This window comes from Schistocerca americana, chromosome 2 (assembly GCF_021461395.2).
Source record: "Schistocerca americana isolate TAMUIC-IGC-003095 chromosome 2, iqSchAmer2.1, whole genome shotgun sequence".
Lineage (NCBI taxonomy): Eukaryota > Metazoa > Arthropoda > Insecta > Orthoptera > Acrididae > Schistocerca > Schistocerca americana.
In genome coordinates, this window is record NC_060120.1 from 660,116,218 (window position 1) to 660,143,008 (window position 26,791).

General features: G+C 42.0%; 1 protein-coding gene across 1 annotated transcript in view; it reads left to right on the forward strand.

Annotated features, from left to right (window-relative positions):
• The first annotated feature begins 5,377 nt into the window (after positions 1-5,377).
• The window catches only part of LOC124595907, a 135,507-nt gene continuing 114,093 nt past the window's right edge, over positions 5,378-26,791 (forward strand). The window contains exon 1 of the mRNA XM_047134818.1: positions 5,378-5,426. Coding sequence (XP_046990774.1) covers positions 5,391-5,426 — 36 coding nt within the window. The 5' untranslated portion in view covers positions 5,378-5,390. The remainder of the gene's footprint in view (positions 5,427-26,791) is intronic.

Here is a 26,791-nt window from a genome sequence, read left to right on the forward strand (position 1 = left end):
CCCAAGGGCCGTGCTGGGGCCACTGCTGTTTCTTATTTATATAAATGACATGTCTCCTAGTATTACAGGTGATTCAAAAATATTTCTGTTTCCTGATGACACCAGCTTGATAGTGAAAGATCTTGTGTGTAATATTGAAACAGTATCAAATAATGTAGTTCATGAAATACATTCGTGGCTTGTGGAAAATAATTTGATGCTAAATCACAGTAAGACTCAGTTTTTACAGTTTCTAACTCACAATTCAACAAGAACCGATAGACAGAATGGGCATATTATAAGCGAGACGGAACAGTTCAAGTTCCTAGGTGTTTGGATAGATAGTAAGCTGTTGTGGAAAGCCCATGTCCAGGATCTTGTTCAGAAACTAAATGCTGCTTTATTTACCATTAGAACAGCATCTGAAATAAGTGACACTTCAACACGAAAAGTAGTCTACTTCGCATATTTTCATACGCTTATGTCGTATGGTATTATTTTGCCGGCCGAAGTGGTCGTGCGGTTAAAGGCGCTGCAGTCTGGAACCGCAAGACCGCTACGGTCGCAGGTTCGAATCCTGCCTCGGGCATGGATGTTTGTGATGTCCTTTGGTTAGTTAGGTTTAAGTAGTTCTAAGTTCTAGGGGACTAATGACCTCAGCAATTGAGTCCCATAGTGCTCAGAGCCATTTGAACCATGGTATTATTTTTTGGGGTAATTCTTCTGATTCAAAAGTGGTATTTTTGGCTCAAAAACGGGCTCTTCGAACTATATGTGGTGTAAGTTCGAGAACCTCTTGTCGACCCCTATTCAATAGTCTGGGAATTCTGACATTGTTCTCACAGTATATATTTTCTTTAATATCGTTTGTTGTTAGCAATATTAGCCTATTCCCAAGAGTTAGCAGCTTTCACTCAGTTAATACTAGGCAGAAATCCAATCTGTATGTGAAATGCACTTCCTTGACTCTTGTGCAGAAAGGAGTGCAGTATTCTGCTGCATCAATCTTCAATAAGTTACCACAAGAAAAAAATCTTAGCAGTAGCCCAAACTCTTTTAAGTCTAAACTGAAGAGTTTCCTCATGGCTCACTCCTTCTGTTCTGTCGAGGAGCTCCTGGGAGAGCTAAAAAATTAAGCAAATTCCAGCGTTACATTGTTGATTTTCTTTACTTAAACTTACGACTTGTCACCTGAATATGTTTTTTTTATATTTCATTTTATCTGTTTTTAATATTGTGTTATAATTTCATGTATTGACTCGTTCCATGACCATGTAGACTTCTCCTTAATTTGGTCCCACGGAACAATAAATAAATAAATAAAAATAAATCAGCAGTATAACGTGACTGGTAGTTTGTTGGGCAAATATTTGAGCAGAGGCATTAGACGACGCACTTTTGTCTGAATTTTAGCAGCCAGTGGAAGAGCGGAAAATGGATAAATGAGGTACCAAATTAACAAGTGTAACGTAGATTTTTGCAAAACCGGATGTAATTGATTTAAAGAAATCACGGTAATTAAGAAAAACTTAATTAGTGATCTGAGGGAAAAGTGATATATTTCATGCTGTGTAAATGAAGTGTCGAATGTTTTGTGAAATTATCTGTTGACAAGCAACAAATAAAATGATTATAATCTTATATCGTCCTTGTTGATTTTTGTAAAGAACTGCGACTGTTTATGACAGTAAAAGTTCAAATAAAACAATTATCTGCGTCAGTCACTCTTTTTATTTCATCCCACGACGCATTTCGCGAGTTTACGTTCTCGTATTCAGGTGGAACGATGATATTGTGTTGCATATTGGTTAGTTTATGTTACTGGTTCGTGTTCTGTGAGAAAAACTGAGTTAAAAATGTATATTTATGACGAGCCACAGCGTATTGTGCACGGGAAAAGATTCAGAATGAATCAACAACAAACAACTGGCTGCATCCAGACAGCAAATATGTAAAACAATATCATTGTCCCACCTGAAGATGAGAGTGTCAACTTTCGAAACGCGTCGTGGGATGAAATAAAAAGAGTGACTGACGCAGATAATTGTTTTATTTGAACTTTTATTAAAATAGATTAGGAAAACATTTGACGCGGGGATGGTTCCATTGAAAGGGCACGGCCGTCTTCCTTCCCCATCCTTCCCTATCTAATGGGACTGATGACCTCGCTGTTTCGTCCCTCCCCCGAATCAACCAACCACCCATTTGACGCGTCTTTGAATGATGCTCGAAATTATGTACAGGAGATGATGTGCCGACTGAGAATTTAAAGTTCGCTGTTTAGGTAATAATCACAAAGTTTTAGAGAACACTAGAGGATATTTGTCTAGTAGATTATGAAGACCTTGCAGTCTCATTTGCTGTACCTAATTTCGAGCATCAATAAAAGACGCGTCAGATGTTTCTCATACCTATCTCATTTCTAACTTTTAGACAAAGCATTCACTAAACATTTGACTGATTTTCCAAGTTTTTTATTAGGTAATTGTTTTGTAGAACATGATGTCCAATTACTGTCCAATGACCTACGAAACGGCTGACAGAACGTATGATGTAAACTACGGTCCTTGTAAATCCAGACGTAAAAAACATCATAAGCTGTTGTTCAAATCAAATGGCTCTGAGCACTATGGGACTTAACATCTGAGGTCATCAGTCCGCTAGAATTTAGAACTACTTAAACCTAAATAACCTAAGGACATCACATACATCCATGCCCGAGGCAGGATTCGAAACTGCGACCGTAGCAGTCGCGCGGTTCCGGACTGATGCGCCTAGAACCGCCCGGCCACCGCGGCCGGTTAAGCTGTTGTAAAGCAGAGCATCAGTTAGGGACCTAAACAATAATTTTAGGATTTTCTGTCTGCCATTTAGCCGACCAGGGTGGCCAAGTGGTTGTAGGCGCTACAGTCTGGTACTGAGAGACCGCTACAGTCGCAGGTTCGAATCCTGCCTCGGGCATGGATGTGTGTGATGTCCTTACGTTAGTTAGGTTTAAGGGGGGTAGGACGTCAAATGGGACGACTTGGAGCAGGAGAGACACCACAGGAATTTTTAATTTCCACTGTCTTCTTTTTAAAAATGAATTCATAAAACTTTGTCAGAATGACCAGAAAGGATTCAGGATTTACACTTATTGTGGTGGACGTTCAAAAATATAAGAATATAATTTATTCTTTTACATTTGTATTTCACCTTTTGTTCACTTACCATTGCCTGCATTTATTGCTGTAGGTACACTTTTCTTTATAAGTAAGGGAGATTCTTAGATGAATTTTGCACAGCATACAAACCATACTTACAGGTTCCCAGAATGAGCACTTGCCCGCGAAAGGCAAAGGTCGGGCACATGGTTTTAATCTGCCAGGAAGTTTCATACTTACAGGTGTATGAAACTCTAGAATTTTCCAAATCTATTAAAAACTGTGGTAAAAATTGAGATAATTAACTATAAAATTTGAGTTTTTTCTTAACATGAAGTTTAAAATGTAACAGCACATTTATTTTTTTCATAAATTAAATAATTTCTAGAGTTTCATACTCCAGTAAGTACGGTTTGCATGCGGTGCAAAATTCATCGAAGAATCTCCCTTACTTATGAAGAAACGTGTACCTACGGCAACAAACGCAGCCAATAGTAAGTGAAAAAAATGAACTTTCAGATGTAAAACAAAATTAATCTTGTTATGTTTTTGAACTTCCACTGCCACGAGTGTGAATCCTGAACCCTCCCTGACCATGCTGACAAAGTTTTATGAATTTATTCGTAAAAGTAAAGAGAGTGGAGATTAAAATGTCCTGTGGTGTCTCTTCTGCTCCAAGACGGCCCGTTTGACGTCCTAGCCCCCTTAAGTAGTTCTAAGTTCTAGGGGACTGATGACCTCATAACTTAAGTCCCATAGTGTTCAGAGCCATTTGAACCATTTTTGTCTGCCACTTACTCATAAGACAATATGCCCCTATACAAGAACACGTGAGGCAATACCGACCCTACGACTTATCTTAGAAGCTAGATTAAGGAAAGGCAAACCTACGTTTCTAGCATTTGTAGACTTAGAGAAAGCTTTTGACAATGTTGACTGGAATACTCTCTTTCAAATTCTGAAGGTGGCAGGGGTAAAATACAGGGAGCGAAAGGCTATTTACAATTTGTACATAAAGCAGATGACAGTTACAAGAGTCGAGGGACATGAAAGGGAAGCAGTGGTTGAGAAGGGAGTGAGACAGGGTTGTAGCCTCTCCCCGATGCTATTCAATCTGTATATTGAGCAAGCAATAAAGGAAACGAAAGAAAAGTTCGGAGTAGGTATTAAAATCCATGGAGAAGAATTAAAAACTTTGAGGTTCGCCGATGACATTGTAATTCTGTCAGAGACAGCAAAGGACTTGGAAGAGCAGTTGAACGGAATGGACAGTGCCTTGAAAGGAGGATATAAGATGAACATCAACAAAAGCAAAACGAGGATAATGGAATGTAGTCGAATTAAGTCGGGTGATGCTGCGGGAATTAGATTGGGAAATGAGACACTTAAAGTAGTAAAGGAGTTTTGCTATTTGGGGAGCAAAATAACTGATGATGGTCGAAGTAGAGAGGATATAAAATGTAGACTGGCAATGGCAAGGAAAGCGTTTCTGAAGAAGAGAAATTTGTTAACACCGAGTATAGATTTAAGTGTCAGGAAGTCGTTTCTGAAAGTATTTGTGTGGAGTGCAGCCATGTATGGAAGTGAAACATGGACGATAAATAGTTTAGACAAGAAGAGAATAGAAGCTTTCGAAATGTGGTGCTACAGAAGAATGCTGAATATTAGGTGGGTAGATCACATAACTAATGAGGATGTATTGAATAGAATTGGGGAGAAGAGGAGTTTGTGGCACAACTTGACTAGAAGAAGGGATCGGTTGGTAGGACATGTTCTGAGGCATCAAGGGATCACCAATTTAGCACTGGAGTGCAGCATGGAGGGTAAAAATCGTAGAGGGAGACCAAGAGATGAATACACTAAGCAGATTCAGAAGGATGTAGGTTGCAGTAGGTACTAGGAGATGAAGAAGCTTGCACGGGACAGAGTAGCATGGAGAGCTGCATCAAACCAGTCTCAGGACTGAAGACCACAACAACAACAAGAATATACACCATTTTGAATCTCAACGCTATTTTTGTTAGCATTATTCAGTATGACATCACCGGCCGCGCGGCTAACCGTAACTAAGCTACAGTTTAGCCACCAGTGGTGGTCATCATCCCTGTGGGCTGTCGCCAGCTGCAGCTGAGGCACTGTGGTGCTTGGCAAGTGTTTCATTGACGGAGCGTTGTGAGGTGTCAGCTGGGAGGGGCTGGGGGCAGGGTCCAGAGGTCGCGCCGCCCAGATAAGTGCGGCCAGTGAGTCGCCTTCAGTGTAGACTGCGCCATGGCGACCGCCGTCGCAGAAGAACTCCAGTTGCAGGTGCGTGTCTACTACCGCCCCAGGGCACCGTTCTGGGACCTACGCTAAGGCGGCAGCAGATTGTACTGCGGGCTGGACAAAAGGAACCTGGTTATAAGGCTAGAACAGGGAGTGGGGCGCCCAATCGGGCAAATATTCCCAGATAAGCACAAGTATGAAATAAACCAGTGTGGGGCCTCGGACATGAAACGACAGCCAATCAGTGACGAACGCGTGGGAGTCTGTCCGGTAAGCGAACTGTTGGGTGTGCACAGCGTTACAGCTTATTATCTTAAAACGTTAGTAACATTACGGTACTCCGTTAGCGCAGCTGACTGAACGTCATGGAAAATTCGTGTTGAACCTAACCAGTGAATGACAGGGGCTTGCCTAGCGTTGCCTTTTCAGATGGAACCATTATCTTCAGCTAATTTAATTAGCAAATGCGCTCTTTAGCATAACTGGTATTAGCTGGGGCAAGTTAGTTTAATGGACATTCTTCCGCACCGTAGCTCCACAACGACACATTTATGGAAAAGTTTGCTCTATTCGTCGCCCCCGACCGTGCTCTAAACTTATCATCAGGTTTTTTTTGTTCACCCTATGTAGTAAGGATCTTTTGTAATATCGTTCAGTCAGCGTACATGGTCCACTATATTGGCAACATATACCTGTAAACCAATCGACTGTATTTCCTGAGGAAGATAAAGATAGTTAATTACTACTAAAAGGACGTGCCAGTTAAATAAGCATCAAGTTTTGTAGGAAACTAGAACGGCTTTCCGCCTAAGCCCTGGATTACTAAACCGTTGTAAAATTTACGACTGCAGTTGGTGCCAACTGTCGGTTCACCGCGATCTGGTGTTTTCAGTATAGAGTGTAAAACAGGGCATTTTGTATATATTCTGTATGTGACGAACCACTGGAGACTTTATAACTGTAATTAATTCAATATATAAACTGTAAATCATGATTTCATTTGAATAAAGTATGGAGTCGTAAAATTTACGATTGTTTAGTAAGAGTGGAACATTTTCTCCCCTTCGCTTTTCTAGGGTTAAAGATTATTATTGAAGTATGAATCGATTCAATTTTTGTCACGACATAGTCCAGAAATATACTTAGTTAAAATGTACCAAAAACACGGGCTTTTGAGCGCCCTGACGTACATATTTACATATTCGTCGGTTTTATAGTAATATTACTCATTGTAAATAACCCACTCGAGTCAAGCGCTAAATGGCAATCCGAGATGTATTTACAGAATATTTATTTATTGATACTCAGAGGACAGGAGAGGTGGTGATAGTTTTGCTTTTAGCATCTATTTTGAGTTACTGTTTGTCTGTTTACAAAACGAGCTGAAACTGCGAAAGCTTAAGCGATCGCACACTACCATAAACGCAACTTCTCTCAGATTGAAAAAGTGCCCATCAACATTACTCCTAATGTCAACTATAGCGATATCTTCGTCATTCGCGCCCAACAGACTCACTAGAACTGTCGCTGACCGTCTACCGTTTATCACTCCAGTTCGTCCATTTCTTATGGGACAATGTGATCATGAGTAAAGCAACTACGAAAACCGACTTTCAGCAGTTTCTACAATCTATAACGCCGAGATTGGTTAAAAGTGGTGTTAAAGCACCTTGTCGCGTTGGCTAATACGCACATCACCGAAAGGTGCGTACTTTGAGTAAAACGTACCACTGAATTACTTTTGTCTACATCTACATCTACAGTCTGCAAACCACCGTGAGGTGCATATCAGAGGGTACGGCCCGTTGTACCGGTTATTAGGGTTTCTTCCAATTCCATTCACGTATGGAGCGCGGGAAGAATGATTGTTTGAAGGCCTCTGTGCGTGCAGTAATTATTCTGATGTTATCGTCACGATCCCTATGTAAGCGATACGTAAGGGGTTCTAGTATACTCCTAGAGTTATCATTTAAAGCCGGTTCTTTAAACTTTGTTGATAGCTTTCTCGGGATAGTTTACGTCTGTCTTCAAGAGTCTTCCTGTTAACAAACCTGTGACCATTCGTGCTGCCCTTCTCCTTCTATGTACAAGCAACTTCCAAATAACGCTGCTTCGGCGACGGTGACAATCAGCTTAGCCCCGCCCCCCCTCCTCTGGCCTTCTCCTCTGCCAGTAATCGTCACGCCTTGCCGTGACCCACTGTAGTGCGTAATCACAACTGACGATGACTTAATCTCTGAGGAGCGGATTTAGCACGCTTTCCTTGTCGAATGTGTAAGTGGTATTCTACCAGTAACGTTTTACGTTCAAACAGACTGCCGCAAACTAGGCTTACTAAAATGTGAACTTCGTTACACATTTTTAGCTGGTGTAGGGGTTCGGCCGCATACCGGAAACGCTTCTTTTATTCACATCGGTTGGGCAACTTTCGTTTCCGAAGAATGAATTTTGTGTATTAAGTATGACTGTTTTGTGCAGATGATTATGATGAACGCGTATGAAGGGGTGTTGGAGGGAGTGTCGTAATGGATGTTGTAGTTGGTGGTGGTGATGATAATAATGATGATGATGAGATGATGGAAGAGGTGATAGAAGGTGATACTCCATGACGGAACACAGCCTTCTTCTCTCGAGTAATATGAAGAGAGCTGCCGAGGCTATAATTCCCATCCGACGGGCTGATTCTTTCAACAGTTCCGTAGGCCCCCATTCAATGACAGACTGCCGATAGGTTTCGATTTTAATCCCGTTGCTAGCCTTTTTCCTTTGTACTTTATCGCTCAGGAGTCAGTCTTCTTGCTGATTTGATGAGGCCCGGCACAATTTCCTCACTTTCAATTCTGCATATCACAGTACACATCCACTGCCGCACAATACTGTGCACTCCGAGAAATTTATTTCTCAAATATTTTTGTTACTAGTAGACTTCATTTCTCTTCGTCTACTACATGACCCTTAATTTTGCTGCTAAGTTTATAGCTAATCTCATTTCTACTGCCCCTTCATTAGTTTACTCATAACTTTCAGATGAACATATCACTGACTTTATGAATCTAATCACAGTCGTACTAAAAAACAACTACTTTGAATTTAATGAACAACTGTATCAGCAATCCGACGGTCTCGCTATGGGAAATCCGTTAGCTGGTAAACCTGTTGACATTTTCATTAACTTTCAAGAAGAAAAGTTCAACTGTTTCTCAGCTACAGCGCTAGGCATTCTCTCCTATTTCAGATGTGTCGATGATATTTTAGTCACCTACAAAGGACCTTTTGATGGAATTCTTTTTAATGAAGCTCACGAGAAAATATCCTTCACCAGTGAACTCGAAAACGTGGCCCGTCAATTGAACTTTCTTGACTTAACGCTAACAGTAGAAGAAAATAAAATCTTATTTAATGTTTTTCGTAAAGAAACATATACCGATCAGATCGTACCTGCGTCTTCCATGCACCCACAATCTCATAAAAACGCATTCTTCCACTCTGCTATTCACAGCATCTATTCCACCCTCGAAAGAAAAATTCGAGGAAGAAATTAATTTGATAAAAACGATAGCAGTTAATAACGAATACGAACCTACCGTAGTGGACGACATCCTTAAAAAGAAAACTGTTGAAAGAGTTATTACACTCGGCACCTCTATCATTGAGCCCAACCTAAAGAAGCAGTATTTTTCTGTTCCTTTTTCGGGGCCCATCTCCTATCAGATTCAACGCCTTCTTCTTATTAAATACAACTGTAATGTCGCTTTTTTAGCCAATAACAGTTCGAAAAAAAAATTTATTCATAATTTAAAATCGACCAGTTCCCCTTTGAAAAACTCTGGTGTCTATAAGATTTTTTGCGACACTTGTTCTTCTTACTACATAGGACAAACAGGACGTGCCTTTACAGTTAGATACAAAGAACATATTTTAAGAAAATATGGCACTAGCACCCAAAATTCGTCTCTTGCTAACCACCTACTGATAGCAGGTCATGCGCCTAAAGCTGTTCACAATATCAGCATTTTGCACACTGAGAATAGAGGCCTTAGGTTAGATGTTCTCAATGAATTAGAAATTTTTAAACATCTTTCTTGAAATGATGTCCGCATTCCTTATGAGCAGCTACAATTACGTAATAAAAGCTTCTTCAATGGAATAAAGCCGTTATTTGATGTTTGATTTCGTGTTCCCTCGTGCAGTTACCGAAATATATTTTTGTATCTAAGTCGACTAATAATTTTTTTGTTTATTAAATGGTTTATATTAACTACATTACATATTACACCAATTTTCTGCTCGCTGAGCTATTCAGCTCCCTTTATATTTTTATAATGGCGTTCTCAACCTTTAAACTGTACTTCTAAGCTCTTACGTAGACAAGTTGCTACCATGTCTCCTGCTGTCAGAAAAAAAAAGAATATTGCCTTATACTTCATGTGCTAAATAATGTTCATCATAAATAATTTTTTCCTATAATTTTGTAATTGCGTTATAGAGCAGTTTTAGTGTTTTACTTCTGATGAAGGCACTCATACTAGTGCGGAAACCTAGGTCAAAACATTTCTTTTATGCGACCGAGAGATGTTATTGCTTTAGTTTTGCTTTGTAAACGGTCGCTGACCACGCAGTCACGTTCAAAACTTTACTCGATATTCTGTGCTCAGTAGATCGTTCATCCTTTCGAACAGATCCTGAAAATCCAGCTTTCACAGATGACAGCTACGTCACAAGCTAAAATTGTCACTGATATTCTTTAATCCTGAATTTTAATCCCATTTCTGGAGCTTTCTGTTTTCTCTTCGTTACTTCTTGAATAAAAGAGAGCCCGCATCTCGTGGTCGTGCGGTAGCGTTCTCGCTTCCCACGCCCGGGTTCCCGGGTTCGATTCCCGGCGGGGTCAGGGATTTTCTCTGCCTCGTGATGGCTAGGTGTTGTGTGATGTCCTTAGGTTAGTTAGGTTTAAGTAGTTCTAAGTACTAGGGGGCTGATGACCATAGAAGTTAAGTCCCATAGTGCTCAGAGCCATTTGAATAAAAGAGTTAAATACTTCTCTCTTCGTGTTCCATTCTTATTGTTCACTCTTGGTTCTAGTACATACTGAATATCACCCATGCTTTCCTATATTTCGATTTTATGAGGTCATAAAAATCATCGCTTCCGTAGTAGCGTAAACACTGCGACGAATGCCTCTGCTTGTCCACTGCGTCGAGAGGTCGCTTCCATGTACCGCTTCCACGACGATGGAGGCAACCGCCGAAAGCTCGAGATTTTTACCCTGAACTGACTCGGCATACATGTAAACAAGAAGTTGACAAGTTTCAGAAAGTTCACATTTTCATCAAAGACGGGAATCGTCATGGTAGCGTAGAAGAAGCTGGCTGTTTGGAGGTGGCACTAAATGATGATACATAAGTAATCGAATGACTAGATTGACCATAATCAGTAGGCAGCTTGTTATTCCCTTGCCTGAGGACGACGACAGTCTCGTGCCTCGGTACACTCTATATCGCTTAGGACAGTCTGGTGTTCCGTCAACATGGGCTCAGATAGCGTGGAGAATAAAGTTCAAACGAGTCAGCGCACTGCCGCTTTCCGACAACGCCTCCACCGTTGCCCTTTCAACAAATGTAGTGTTCTATCTGTCTTGTCTCGACGGTGCTTTTAGGGTCTTTTTTTTCTTTTTTTTGTCATCAGTCTTCCGGCTGGTTTGATGAGGCCCGCCACGAATTCCTCTCCTGTGCCAACATCTTCATCTCAGAGTAGCACCTGCTGGATGTATTCCAATCTCTGTCTCCCTCCACAGTTTTTGCTCTCTACAGCTCCCTCTAGTACCATGCCAGTCATTCCCTGATGCCGTAACAGATGTCCTATGATCCTGTCCCTTCTCCCTGCGCAGAACCTCCTCATTCCTTATCAGTCCACCTAATTTCCGACATTCGTCTGTAGCACTGCTTCGATTCTCTTCTGTTCTGGTTTTCCCACAGTCCAAGTTTCACATCTACATCTATATGGATACTCTGCAAATCACATTTAAGTGCCTTGCAGAGGATTCATCGAACCACCTTCACAATAATTCTCTATTATTCCAATCTCGTACAGCGCGCGGAAAGAAACGAGCACCTATATCTTTCGGTGCGATTTTCCATTATTTTATTATGGTGATCGTTTCTCCCTATATAGGTCGGCGTGAACAAAATATTTTCGCATTCGAAGGAGAAAGTTGGTGATTGACATTTCATGAGAAGATTCCGCCGCAACGAAAAACGCCTTAGTTTTAAAGATGCCCATGATGTCATTTCAGTGACTCTCCCCTATTTCGCGATAATACAAAACGTGCTGCTCATCTTTAAACTTTCTCGATGTGCTCCGTCAATCGTATCTGGTAAGGATCCCACACCACGCAGCAATATTCTAAAAGAGGATGGACAAACGTAGTGTAGGCAGTCTCTTTAGTAGATCTGTTACATTTTCTGTATGTCCTGCCCATAAAACGCAGTCTTTGGTTAGCCTCTTCCATAACATTCATACCATCCAGTGCTCCAAACGTACATTCTTAGAAATTACTTCTGCAAAACCAGGTCTGTGTTTGATATTAGTGGACTTCTCTTGGCCAGGTATGCCCTTTCTGCCAGTGCTAGTCTGCTTTTGATGTCCTCCTTGCTCCGTCCGTCATTGGTTAGTTTTCTTCCTAGGTAGCAGAATTCCTTAACTTCATCTACTTTGTGACCATCAATACTGACGTGAAGCTTCGCGCTGTTCTCATTTCTGCTACTTCTGATTACTTTCATCTTTCTTCGATTTACTCTCAATCCACATTCTGTACGCATTAGATTGTTCATTCCATTCAATAGATTCTGTAATTCTTCTTCACTTTCACCCAGGATAGCAATGTCATCACCTTGAATTTTAATTCCACTCCTGAATCTTTCTTTTATTTGAAAATTAGGGGCGAAGGACTATATCTCTGTCTCACACCCTTTCTAATCCGAGAACTTCGTTCTTGGTCGTCCACTCTTATTATTCCCTTTTGGCTCTTGTACATATTGTATATTACCTGTCTTGTCCTATAGCTTATTTCTCTTTTTCTCAGAATTTCGAACATCTTGCACCATTTTACACCGTCAAAAGCTTTTTCCAGGTCGACAAATCCTATGAACGTGTCTTTATTTTTCTTTAGTCTTGCTTCCATTATCAACCGCAGCGTCAGAACTGCTTCTCTAGGGCCTTTGCCTCTTCTAAATCCAAACTGATCGTCATCTAACACATCCTCAATTTTCTTTTCCATTCTTCTGTATATTATTCTTGTAAGCAACTTGGATGCATGAGCTGTTAAGCTGATTATGCAATAATTCTTGCACTTTTCAGCACTTGCAGTCTTCGGAACTATGTAGATGATATTTTTCTGAAAGTCAGATGGTATGTCGCCGGACTCTACACACCAACGTTTTGTTGCCACTGCCAACAACGATTTTTAGAATTGTGATGGAATGTTATCTATCCCTTCTGCCTTATTTGATCTGAAGTCCTCCAAAGCTCTTTTAAATTCTGATTCTAATACTGGATTCCCTATCTCCTCTAAATCGACTGCTTTTCTTCTTATATCACATTAGACATATCTTCCCTCTCATACAGGCCTCCCCCCTCTGCATTTAACAGTGGAATTCTCGTTGCACTCTTGATGTTACCACGCCTGCTTTTAATTTCACCGAAGGCTGTTTTGTTTACCTATATGCTGATTCAGTCCTTCCGGCACTCATTTCTTTTTAGATTTCATGACATTTTTCATGCAGCCACTTCGTGTTAGCTTCCCTGCACTTCCTATTTACTTCATTCCTCAGGACTTGTATTTCTGCATTCCTGAATGTCCCTATACATTTGTGTACGTCCTTCTTCCATCGTTCAACTGAAGTATTTCTTCAGTTACCCACGGTTCCTTCGCAGTTACCGTCTTTATACATTTGTTTTCCTTCCCAACTTCCGTAATTGTTCTTTTTAGAGATGGCGATTCCTCTTTAACTGCCTACTGAGCTGTTACTCATGGTGTCCGGACATTTGTCACCCCGGACATTTGCCACGGTTTTACCTGCTCCGAAGGGTTCGGTCCCTTGTCTCCCTCCCCCTCCTCCTCCTCCTCCTCCTCCTCCTGCTCACCCGCCCGCCCAGTTTGCTTTCGAAGTTCCTAACGTGACCAAGGGAATGGAAGTTATTACAACGAAAAAGCGTAGGCCTCCTGCTCATTAGAAAAGTGACGCGTATCTTAAACAGAGGGAATCTAAAGAAGGCGTTGTTACATGGATGTGCTTACGCCGAAAAGCGGATCATTGCAAGGGAAAGCTGCTTTCGAGGAACGGAGAAGTGTTGAGCGTATTAGAACATCTCTGTGGACCACCTGACAATGCAACTCTGAAAGTGAGAAAGCAAGTGGAAAGAGCGAAGAGAAGGTCTCGAGAAGAAACTACACAGTTATCGGAGATATACGCGGATGAAATGTAAATCTACATAATAAAGTTTATGACTTTGTTGCAGTGATGCCTAATCCAGAATTTATGAAGAGAACCATGCGTCGTCGATGGAGTCAAGAGTGGGGGAACCAACAAGAGCCTAAGAACTCTTATGAAATTGATCTTAATGAAGATCTATTAAAAATCGGAGTTGGCAGTAATTTTCTTCTGGAAGACAATAGATTAGAGGTGAGAATAATGATTTTTAGTGGAAGCAAAGGAAAAGAAAGTTTAAAAACATGTTCCCATTTTTTTATGGATGGAACATTTAAGAGATGCAGCAAGCAGTTTGCACGGATCTACACCATACACGTAGACTTAGGAGGCCCGATTAAAGAAACAAACATTCTTCCTACTGTATTTGCACTGCTCCCTAATAAGAAGAAAGACACATATGTTCGTCTGATAAAACATGTAGTCTCTGAGTGGTGTCCTAAACAAGTAAAGATGGACTTTGAGGCAGCTGCGATATCGGCCATTCGTCAAGTTTTTCCCACAACTGAAATAAATGGATTCTATTTCCATACGAAGAAGAGTTTATGGAGAAGAACTCGAGTTCTCGGTCTAACTGAGGAGTACCGCTAGAACGAGGATTTAAGACTTCACTTCAGCGTGTGTGCAGCGCTGGCAGTTGTAAAACCGGAGGACGTAAGCAATGGATGGATTGAGATTCATGCAGAAGCTCCTGATCACGGAAGGTTCTCTCAATTTTTTGACTACTTTGTGGATAACTGGCTAGAGAATGAGGATATCGCAATAGAAATGTGGGACTGTTACGGAAAAAGGCACCGAACGACGAATGCTGTTGAATGGTGGCACAACAAAATAAATAGTATTATTGGAAACCCTCACCCTAAAATCAACTATTTGGTGGAGTGCTTGAAAAAGGAAGCAGAGCTCACAAACTGCATGTACATGAAATTGGAAATGAATCTTGAAGGTAAGAAGAGGAAGAAGAAGTACTTGAAGCTGGACGACAGGACAGAGAGAATCGTAAAGAATTATGAAGAGACTGGCAACATTAGGCCTTGCTTGAAAGCCATTGCCCATATTCAGAGACTGGACTAAAATACGTTAAAAATAATGTATTAAAAACTATGAAGACCACCGAGTCCTCGCAGGTTACTGACATAAAATTATTAAATCATTGAAGCAGCATTATCGGAGCTAATATTAAGTTGTAATTGTAAATAGAGTGTACATTAGTTCAGCGTGTTTAGGCTGATTTTACACACGCCAGAATGGTAGATGGTCATTTATCATTTTCACGGTCCAAAGCCTGTGCAAAGTGTGATCAGCCTTTAATGTAAAAATTAAAAAGTGTTTCAAGACTCACAAAAGTATCCCTATTGTTGTCACGTTAAGATAACTTTTTTCTGCCTTCCAATATTATGGCCATACTATTAAATAATTGTGAGTTCTAAAATAATTTTCTGAAGCTTCAGAATCGCAACTATCACCTAAAATATCATGGTTTGTTAAACTGAAAGTATACGCTTTCGCAAAAGAAAATGGGAACTGAACCTTTGAATTGCACCTAAAATTGACATCCCAAAACTGATCTGATGCTAAGGTAGACAATTTTTGCACCTCAAATATTTTTTATTTAAGTTTAGCTGCAAACATTTATAGTAGATGTAAATCTACTTAAGTACACTTAGATATAGTCCTTTAAAAATTAAAATTTCTTACTAAATTGTTGATTATCTTTAAACAGGTCAGTAAAAGCAAGGAGCTTACTACTGAAAATTAATTATTACTAAAGAACATCAGAAACAAATGTATTAGACCTACTTTTCTTATACATTAGAGCCTTTCTGAAAAGATATTTGATCATTTCCTCTGTCACTGACAGTGTAATTTCAGTTGCTTTGCAACACCAGGGATATCTACTTCTAAATTATGTTTCCAGCTGTTCTCATTTCGAATTCTGGAATATTTACTTCGTCTTCTTTGGTGGAGGAATTTCGGAAAATGCATTTACTAACTCCACGTTAGTGGCACTGTCATCAGTAACATTACCGTTGCTGTCGCGCAGTAAAGGTACTTACTGAGCCTTTCCGCTGGTTTACTTAACATGGGACCAGTATCTCTTTGGATTTTCCGCCACACTTGTAGAGCGAGTTTCGTTTTGGGAACTATTAAATGCATCTCGCATTCGAGCCTCAGTAAAACTTCACCAATCTTGGAGATTTTGCGTTCGTCTAAATTAAACGTGCCTTTTGCGGTGCTCCTGCAACACCTTTCTGTCGTGTTTTGTGTACTATGGGGGATCAATTCCGTCTCTTATTAATTTATTTGGTATGAATATCTCGAGTGCTGTTGATACTATTTCTTTGAACTTACGCCACATATGGTCTCCATTTACATAGTTTGGAAGGATTGGAGACTACTTCGTAGAAAGACGTCACCTGAATTTTTAGCTGCTTTTATAAATAGATATATTTCGCGTTTAGTTTTGGTGAATTTCTTTGTTACGGAAGTGAGCCTCTCTACGACTGCGTGTTCACTAATCCCTGTATCCGTCGTGATGCTCAGGATTATTTCTGGCTAAGAGGTCAAGTGTGTTTTCGTAACCATTTACAATTTGAATGGCCTCGTCAACTAATTGTTAAAAATCATTTTTAAAAAACCATTTAGAACAATTACGAAAGTTGTTTTATATTTACAATAGGGTATGAAAATGTATTTTTGTCAACATGCGGAAGGTAGATTGGAGTAACTGCCAACTATAATTGTATGAGTGGGGTACCTATTTGTGATGAGACTCGAGTTTTCTTTTCTTTGAACCGTTCAGCAACTGTTTCATCTGAGACAGGGGGTTGGTAAAAGGAGCCAGTTATTAATTTATTCCGGTTGTCGAGTATAACCTCTGCCCATACTAAGTCACAGGAATTATCTGCTTCAAAGTCGATTGTGAGCTTACATTATTTTTCCTTAAGTTGTCCTTCTTGTTTCTGTTGTAGCGCAGATAATTACAATTACGGCTTTTCCCTCCAGAACCTAAGATGCTTTCTCTGTGACCCTGTAAATACCAGAGCTAAACAATGTAGAACAACAACGTACATTACAAGCGTAGCATTCTGTATTACTTCATTTTCTTATTTCTAACATTTTAAAATTGTAAGTCGACTTTAGATGACATGTCAATCATAGATGTTCTTATCTCTATTTAGTGAACGTGTTTTCAGTTGTTTTGAACATTGTCCCGCTACACTTTATTAACTAATGTTTTTAGAGAGTAAATTAATATGGAGCATGTCGTTCTTCTTTTCAAACATTCATAAACCCATTTATTCTTTCCCTATTGTCTTTTGGGTATGTAGTTGTAGTAACTAAAGTAGGCACAAATGCAGTGATAAAAAAGAAATGATTAGCGTACATTTGCATTCTCGTTTCATCGTTCCTTTCTTGTTGCTCCCCTGCCGATGGACTGTTTCTATCGCAATCAGTAAGCGTGAAAGGAAGCTAACGTACAGACAGAGGAATCTATATTTGCACTTGACAGAACTAATTACATACTGACGTAATCGTCGGTATGGCTTTCGTTTCCCAAAAGTTATAAATATTTCGATTTCGGAAAAGAAGCTCTGTATTTCGCCAAGATGTCGAAGAAGAAGGTCCCTTACGTACTGGTTGTGTCGAGTAAGATGTGGAGACGGCGGTTTGAAAGCGGACAGAGGTGGTGCGGGGAAGGGCGTCCCTTACCTGAGGGATCGCTACTCAAGCTACCTGGCGGAGGGGCAAGTGTGGCAAATGCCCGGCGTGGCAAATGTCCGGTGTGGCAAATGTCCGGCATTCGTTACTCATTGTCGTGCCTGTTGCCTTAGAGAACTTCAAGCGTATCTCGTCCTTCCCTAGTACTTCCATAACCCACTTCTTTGCGTATTGATCTTTCCTGAGTAATCTCTTCAGCCTGCTCTTCATCACTACTACATTGTAATCTGAGTCTATATCTGCTCCTGAGTACGCCTTACAATCCAGTATTTCATTTTGGAATCTCTGCCTGACTATGACGTAATCTATCAGCCGTCCTTTTCCAAGTATACCTCCTCCTCTTGTGATTCTCAAACGGAGTATTAGCTATTACTTGCTGAAATTTATTACAGAACTCAATTAGGCTTTCTCCTATCTCATTCCTTGCCCAAGCCCACATTTCCCTGTAACCTTTTTTTTCTTTTTGCTTCTTCACCTGCAACTGTATTGCAGTTCCCCAAGACTACTAGATTTCGATCTACATACTGTATTATCCTTTCAATATCCTTATACACTTTCTCTGCCTCTTCAACTTCAGCTTGCGACGTCGGCGTGTGTACCTCAATTATTGTTGTCGGTGCCAGTTTGCTGTCGAATCTGATAAGAACAACCCTATCACTGAACTGTTCACGCAACGTGTTCTCTGCCCCACCTTCCTGTTCCTAACGAATCCCACTCCCATTATACCATTTTCTGCTGCTGTTGATATTACCCTATACTCATCTGACCAGAAAACCTTTTCGTTTCACTTCACTGACCCCTACCGTATCTAGATTGCGCCTTTGAATTTCTCTTCCCTACCACGGTCAATCTTCTGACATTCCACGCCCCGACTTTTAGAACGTTATCCCTTCGTTGGTTATTCAGTCTTTTTCTCTGGGTCATCTCCCTCTTGGCAGTCCCCTTCCGGAGATTCAAATGGGGGACTATTCTTTTGCCAATGGAGAGATCATCATGACACTTTTTCAATCACAGGCCACATGCCCTGTGGATACGCGTTACGTGTCTTTAATACAGTGATTTCCATTGCCTTCTGCATCCTCATGCCGTTGGTCAGTACAGATACTTCAGCCTTTAGTGGCAGTTTCCCACCTCAAGGACAAGAGTCCGCTCCTCCGCCCTCTTTGACAAGGCCGTTGGCAAAATGAGGGTGACTTCTTATGCCGGAAGTCTTCGGCCGTCAATGTTGATTATTAATCAAAATTTAAGGGGTGGCGGGTTTCGAACCCAGTACTAATGTGGTTTTCAATACTGATCAAAGACTCTACCCTTTTTTATCTCATTTTGGCCTATATTGTTCGTTAAATTTGTTCAGGGCGGACGTCCGATGGTACCCGTTTAGGTTCTTCGTTGATCCGTTCACTCAGTTTTTTATTACAGAGGGTAGATAACCCTCTGACCGAACACGCTGAGCTAGCGTGCCGGCTGTCCCTAGACCATGGTTTCGTGTGTGTGTGTGTGTGTAATAGCCGCATTTACGTAGCCGCATTTACAAACGGTCCCCTACTGAAAGCCGAGGGGCCCTAGATTTTGACACTGAAGAGGTGTCTCAACATCAAGCTGGGGAAACTGATTGACGCCTCACATATGTGTGATCGAATCCCGGGAAAAATCTTCATTTTTGTCTCAATCGCACGACCCTTGAACACATGTAAAATTGATGTCTCACAAAAACAGCTATGTCTGTATATTGCGATGGCATAAGTTCTGATAATGTTCGTAGGAGATGCGTTGTGGAAACCAGTGTGACACAGCATCAAATAAGAGGCGAGAGTAACAGTTTATCAGTTTAAACAGTTGTTTCTGCTTTGAGTATGTGTTTAAACACACAGGCAGAAAACAGAGAATAAAAATAAATTTTATCCCAGAGACCTGGTAAAGAAAGCAATTTTTTGAAATATGTGTTTACTGGTACAAAAACAAAATATTTAACATAAAAAACCTGCTTCAGTTGACATCGACCGCCTTCGCGTAATATTGAGAAGCACCAGTATGCTTCAGTTATTACCGGTTATTACGTGTGGAATAATTTATAACTGACCCATTAACAACTGCTTTAAAAATACTATGTCAATCACGCTTTTTAATTCCACTGAGACAAATATGTTATTTTTCCATAAAGATGATGGAGCTTGATAATGCCAGAGTACTACACTCCCAAAGGTAAAGGATACTGTACTGAGATGAGAATCAAACTACGGGAAACCGAAGCTTCAGGCAGTATCAGATCTTTAATGGGCAGCGAGTGCGAGGCATGTTTTGTGAAACACAAACGTTATAGGAACTTGCAGACATGTATTTGCACATGGCGAGCTATAGTCGTGTCCAGAAAGCCGAACGAATGTGCAGAGAAAACTGTTGAGGTTTTCGTGTCCACTTGGGGCATACCCTGTTGGCTTCCGTCTCATGTTCTTCGGACGACGTTTGTTTAACGATTTCTCCGACGTTTCGCCACCACGAGTGGCTGGCATTGTCAAAGCTTCACCCTCCATTGCTGGTGGCGAACTGGAGTCGAGCTTGCTGCCGTAGACTATGTGTAAGTACCTGCCGCGTCAACGTCAGAGAGCTTTTCCCTGGTTATCACCGCTGTGGTTCTCCCCTTGCTATACCTGCAACGGCTGTTGGCGACGCGGGGTTCCTGGGTCCGTTTACCCAGACATTTTCTTGCTTGTTGTTAAAACTATTGTCATCTTCGTGAATGTCTGTTGCTTCGCTGACAAACGGGGGTGGTAGCAGGGAGAGCCTGCGTGTCGGAGAATTTTAATATGTGGTCGGTATCACAGAGGGCATGCTCCGCCACGTTCGACTTCTCCACCTGTCTCAACCTGCAACACTGTTTACTTTCAATGGGCTGGGGGTTAATGGACCGTCCAGTCACTCCGATATAGGACTTTCTCACACATAAACAGTACGCTTTATTCTCAACATTATGAGTGTATCCCAGCTGTCCTCAGCCGATCTGAGACATTCTTTGATTTTCTTGGTCAGTTTCTAAAAACGCCGTGTTTGCACAACATGCGTCAACCTAATTGCGAGAAATTTATCGCTTTGAATATAAACTTATGACAAACCGAACACTAGAGAATTACCACAGTCCACAACTCAGATCTACATTAACGAACTTCTGTCATACTATTTTGTCTAAAACTGAGATTTTGAGACCGTCGCTGTGTACAAAACACAAGTTGATTCTTGTAAAAAAACTTTCAAGAATGCTATTTATTTACAAAACTAGCGCCTTTACCCGTTTGGAACCGACGGATTCATCTTCATTTGTTGTTGTTTACGTCAGTTGTTGACTGCTTTTTCTCCCTTGCAAAAGTTCCTTGGTATGGTGGTGTCCTATAGGCCTTTGTACCTAATAACGAATGACAACAATGCAAACAAATCTCTAAGGTAGAATTATTTTTGATATAGGTTACTTAAGTCAGAATTCAGTGTTGCACTTATGACTACTTGTATTCGCGACATAAATTGTTTGGCACTGCATTATCTACGATATCGCCATCTTTGTATACAGTCTTCCACGTGGCAAAAACTATTCAGCGTGTGTGCCCTACACTGTCTGCATATTTATATGTCAAAAAAGTGCTTTATATGTTTTTTACTATTTCGTGAACATAATGACACGTGAATTTTGCCGTAAGCAACCTAAACCAAGAGCAGTTCTACGCCGGATATATATTTACATTGTTTTCATTCGTTATTTGGTACAATGACAATTAAATAGGCCATTTCCCATACCGTGTCACAACAAACTTCCAGGGGCTGTAGAGGGAATCTTGAGGGACAACCTGAGGGCAGGAACCCATGCTCGGAAACGTCATCCAACGGAGCTACAGAGCGCCGAAATTATTGGAGCTAACAGCTTCAACTAGGCCACCACTTCAGCAAGAAACATGAGCCTTTACGCTGACGAGTCACAAACGAGGAACGGAACTTGTCGCAGCTGAAAGGTGGCGTCGACCTCGCCCACACCTGTCACAGCAACACTGCCTGCAGTCCGTCATCGTGCTAACTCAAGATTGCTGCCGAAGGGGTTGCCTATTGGCAGGTGCTGGCTACTGTAACTCGCTCTTTAGCGCCGTTTGTGGACTTGGGTTTGTATCCTTAATTTGTTCTTTAGGATAGTATGTACAACCACTTGAAGTTTGTAGGTATCCTTTTGTTACATCCTGCGTTGCATCAACTAACAGCACGCCATTTGCTGCCGCCCCTTGTGAATGGAGCACATAGCCTCGTGTCTGTTTGAGAAATTCTGTGACAGCTGTCAGAGACTGCACTACTTTTCGTCTGCCACAGGATGTGTTTCCAATACAACGGTGCACCATCCCTCCTTGATATCGGTTAAGGCCAAGAATGATCCACAAGGCAGCAACAGCCAATATACTTAGTCTAGCGTTGGCTAAACGTTGAAGCATTGCAACAGTTGAGGACATGACTACCTTCAGGTAGTGTGGTGGTGAGGATGTGCCTTGATTAACAGGTAATTGTGTCTGCTACTCGCTGGAGTTGTGGCATTCATGGCATTGCGTCACCTTTCATTGAGCAAAAACCATCCATGCCTCAGACTGCGATGGGCACGTGACCTGCATTGCTGCTGTGCTGGGTTGTAAAATATAGTGCTTTCTGGCCATTCATACTTGAATCTGTCCTACAGTGATGGTTGTTTACGTTTTAAGGGTCCAAGAAACTAGTTTCGGAATGTAGAAAGCAGCAGCCAGGTCGTGCAACACGACAAAAGATACCACGTGTTTGCGCGAATCACACCGATGGACCACAGGTCCCTCGTAATTTGAGACAGAACGTCTGGTGGCTAGCTGCTATTTGTATAGCTGTTAGATGTTCCAGTGTAGATTTCTTCCGCTTTGCTATGACAACAAGCAATAAGGACTTCATGTTGTAATTGGTGGAGCTATTCAAAAGACACGAACAACATTGAAAAGTGAAGTCAAAACCGGAGTTGCCACTTTCTTAAGAAGGGATACAAATACACTGCCTGACAAAAAAGTTATGCACCCAGATGGACAGATGTCAGTGTATCTTCTTACACTGTCACATATCGCTGTGTGCTATCCATTTATTTTCTGCGGCTGTTCTCAGTTATCTAGTGAACTGGAGCAGAATGTCTGAGAAATCAGCCCTGGGCCCACCACGGTGGGTAGTTTGCCCCCATAAGCCTTACTTGTCGGCAGATAGACTCTCGCTGAATCTCATTAGCTCAAGCGGGGCCGACTTTGCGAATAGCAGGTAGTTCGTGGAAACCGGGCAACGACCCAGACTGTGTCTGCTGAAAGCTGGGCTGGAGCCGGCGCTTCATGGGGGCAGTGTGTACCATGGTGGCCCTAAGCCCCCCGGAGATTAACTCAGAGCATCATATCTTCTTTTCTGCACGGCTTCAAAGAACGGACGCCTTGTCACCATTTCGACAACAGGGGAGAATCAGTTGCGTATGTTCTAAAGATTTGGTTCAGGCGTCGCTCTGGATAGAATTCTTGTCGCATAAGACTGACCAATCATGAAACCACTGTCATGATCGAGTTCCAACTTTCTGTGAGAAATGTGCGTCTTGTTCGCAAAAGGAGTGAGGCGACAATTCTCGCCCATAACATTGGCAACAGCATCTCCTCCATATAGGTTTTGAGAGCAGAGAGTTAAAGACCAAGAACTTGGATTCCGATCACTCTGCTCCGGGCCGCCGAGGGGACGTTGTTTGGTGTTCGTTGGTACAAAAAATTGTAAATTTGTGGTAAGATCTTATGGAACCAAACTGCTTAGGTCATCGGTCCCTAAGCTTGCACACTCCTGAATCTAACTTAAGTGAACTTACGCTATGGACAACACACATACCCACGCCCGAGGGAGGACTCGAACCCCGGACGGGGGGCGAACCGTGCGGACCGCGACAAGACGCCTAGACCACGCGACTCCTTGTAGCGAGCAATTGCGGTCGCGACTCATATTCTGCGAAGCTCATTACTTGCTTATTTTGCCACGCAACTTGTCTCCCTTATTTTGATTATATATTTGGCTTCTTGTTGTAACATTGTCCTCAGTTACACGGGTTGCACAGATAAGCTGATGTGCATTCGCTAGTCTTTTATCAGTATGATTTTCGAGGGTGTGCTGGCAAGTAACGTTCCTGAATTTTTTATGTGAATGGTCCTAAAGCTTTTTAAATAAAACAAACTTTATTAACATTCTAAACCTTTATACTTAATGTCTCCATATTTATTTCCCAATATAGTCAACCTGGCCACCATCACATTTCTCCCAGCGAGAGACCCGTTCGTTGATACCGTCATTGTTGAATGTTCCAATTTGTTGGCGAAGCCACAATCTCGTCTCTACTTACGCCCTTGGACGTGTTCTTTGAGTTTTGGAAATAGATGAAAATCAGATGAAGCCACGTCAGGACTGTTGGAGGATGATCGACGATAGTGAATGTTGTAGATGTCGGATTGTTGGGATTGTTGTCGCAGCATTGTCTTGCTGATGGAGAGGGTGCTCCATGTGTGAACGAAGACTTCGAATTTGTGCTTTGGTTTTCTGAGGGTCTCTTAAGCACCGACAAACTTACGATACACACCGCCACGTCGGAGTCCTCTAGCGGCCGAGCGTTGCAAATTGCTTCAGCGAAGCGGGAAAATCTACCGAGCAGTATGCTTCCTTGACTATGGGGAAGCCTATGACTGTGTTGTCTGGGAAAAGTTGTGGCAGGTGCTTGCAGAGTTCGGTGACCCACCCCACTTGATAACACTGATCAAAAGTCTATACAATAAACACTTCGCAGTTGTAAAGACAAGTGCTGTCACGTCTGATTCCTTCAGAGTATCAAAAGGTGAGACAGGGTCATGTCCTATCCCCACAACTGTACATCTATGCAGAACATGTCATTAGGAAAGCTCTTGATGGCTGGACCAACGGCATCTCAACTGGTGGGAGAATTATCAACAATCTTCGTTATACTGATGACACTGTGCTTTTAGCCAACAGCGAATATGAACTCGCTGAGCTACTAACAAGAATAAAGGACATTAGTCTAGCATATGGATTAGACATCAACCTCAGCAAGTGCGAACTCATGATAATTGATCGAAAAGAACAGATCCAGCTCACAGGTCGATTAAAGGAACTGGAAGTCGTGCATTCCTTCATCTATCTTGGGTCAACCATCTGCAGCACGGGAAGTTGAGATATGAAGACGGATCACGCTAGGGTGATTTGCTATGAAGATCTGGCAGAGCAGAGCAATAACAAATAGCACGAAGATCCGGGTAGTGTTTTCTGCCTTCTTTTATGATTGCAAAACGTGGACACTCAAGTCCAGAGACAAAGAGCGCATTGATGCGTTTGAGCTTTGGTGCTGGTGTAGGACGCTACGCATAAAATGGACCGCAAATGTGTCCATTATTGAAAAACTCCATATCTCCAAACGCCTTTCTTTTCGAGTCACCGAAAAAATTCTCCAATTCTTTGGCCATATTGTGACAAGAGATGGAGAAAATCTAGAGAAAATAATCTTTCAAGGAAAGATCGAGGGCACGAGACCAAGAGGAAGAGCAGCGAGCAGATGGATAGATCAAATCCTGAAGATCTTCGGTCTACCTCTTCAGCAGGCACTAAGCTGGCAACCATCCAGGATGGAGACGCTCGGTTCATGGGGGTCACGACACTCAGCAATGTGCACAACGACTTATGATGATGAATATGCATGACGTGTAATATACCTCATCTGATACTGAGAAAAGCTACGAGCTTTGCAGACGGCTCGACTTACGCCACTGCAAACGCACAAGAGGCCTCCAACAGTTCAATGTACACACCAGCGGCGGGTACGTAAATCATTGGAGTTTCAATTCTTTGCGACAGGTAGAACAGCCACCTGAGTGCACTGCTACTGTGCATGTTTAGTATCGTTAGCTGGTCTAGTACAGTATGTGAGGGATTCTAAGAGAGTCAGATGTTACATCACCAGTGCAAAGGATACAGAGATGCAGTGTACTCGTGCGAGACGGTGTCATCAGAACCTGACTGTTTTAAAACAGGCCTCATTTAGGGATCTCTACTGGTCGCTTGGTCGAATCGTGCAGTATCCGGCTTTTTGGGGTACTGGGATGTGACAGTGGTCCAATGTTGGACTGCATGGGATGTGACAGCAGGCATACTCGTCGTCAAGATTCTAGTCGGCCATGTGTGACCACCACAAGGGAGTATCACCCTCGTAACTCCTTCACACCTGCGCCTGCCACCCTAGAACAAGAAATGGAGTCTCTGCAGCATTCTGGGTCATCCCGCACCATTTATCGGAGACTTGCAGTAGCAGCACTACGGAATTACCGTCCCATATGGAGGTTGCCATTACCACCACAACACAAACGGCTGCGTTTGGAACTGTGGCCTGTGGCAAGCACGGACTGCTAATAAATGGTGTCGAATTTTCCTCAGTGTTGAAGCGCGGTTCTGCACAGCTATAGATGACCATCGTCAGCGAGCATGGCGGCGACCTGGGTAGAGGTCTCATTCTTCCATTATTTTGGAGAGGGATAGCGGTATTACTAGTGGTGTCACTGTTAAAGAGCCACTGGACGTAAATTCAGGTCAAGATGGTGGTAACTGAGGGAACTCCAACGGCGCAACGGTATGCCACGTACATCCTGTGTCATCATGTGTACCTCTCACACGACAGTAACGCGGTGCCATTTTTGAAATAGGACAATGCTCGTCCACACACGGCACGTGGATCTGTGGTCTGAGTGATGCTGAGGCACTCCCTTGGCCAGCAAGATCACGAGATGTGTCTTTGATAGAACAACTGTGGGAACAGTAGGCCTATACAGGACATCAAGGAGCAGTTACACCAGTTGTGGCCTAGCTCGCCACAGGAGAGGATAGAACGGCTTTGTGACATCCTTCCAAACCGGATAAGTGCCTGCATCCATCCCTGAGGGGGTGGAATGTCATACTGAGAAGTGGGCTCATACTGCCAAGTTCTCCTTAAATTTCAACCGATTTTGTAATCACTGAAAAAATCTTCACATACCCTCTCAACCCTTGAAAAAATTTCATTTCCTCCTCCCCATGTGGGAGTTTTACTTTTTTGTCGGGCAGTGTGTAAAAACATTGATGCTCTCAGAATTTTCGAGCTTGTGCAGTAGA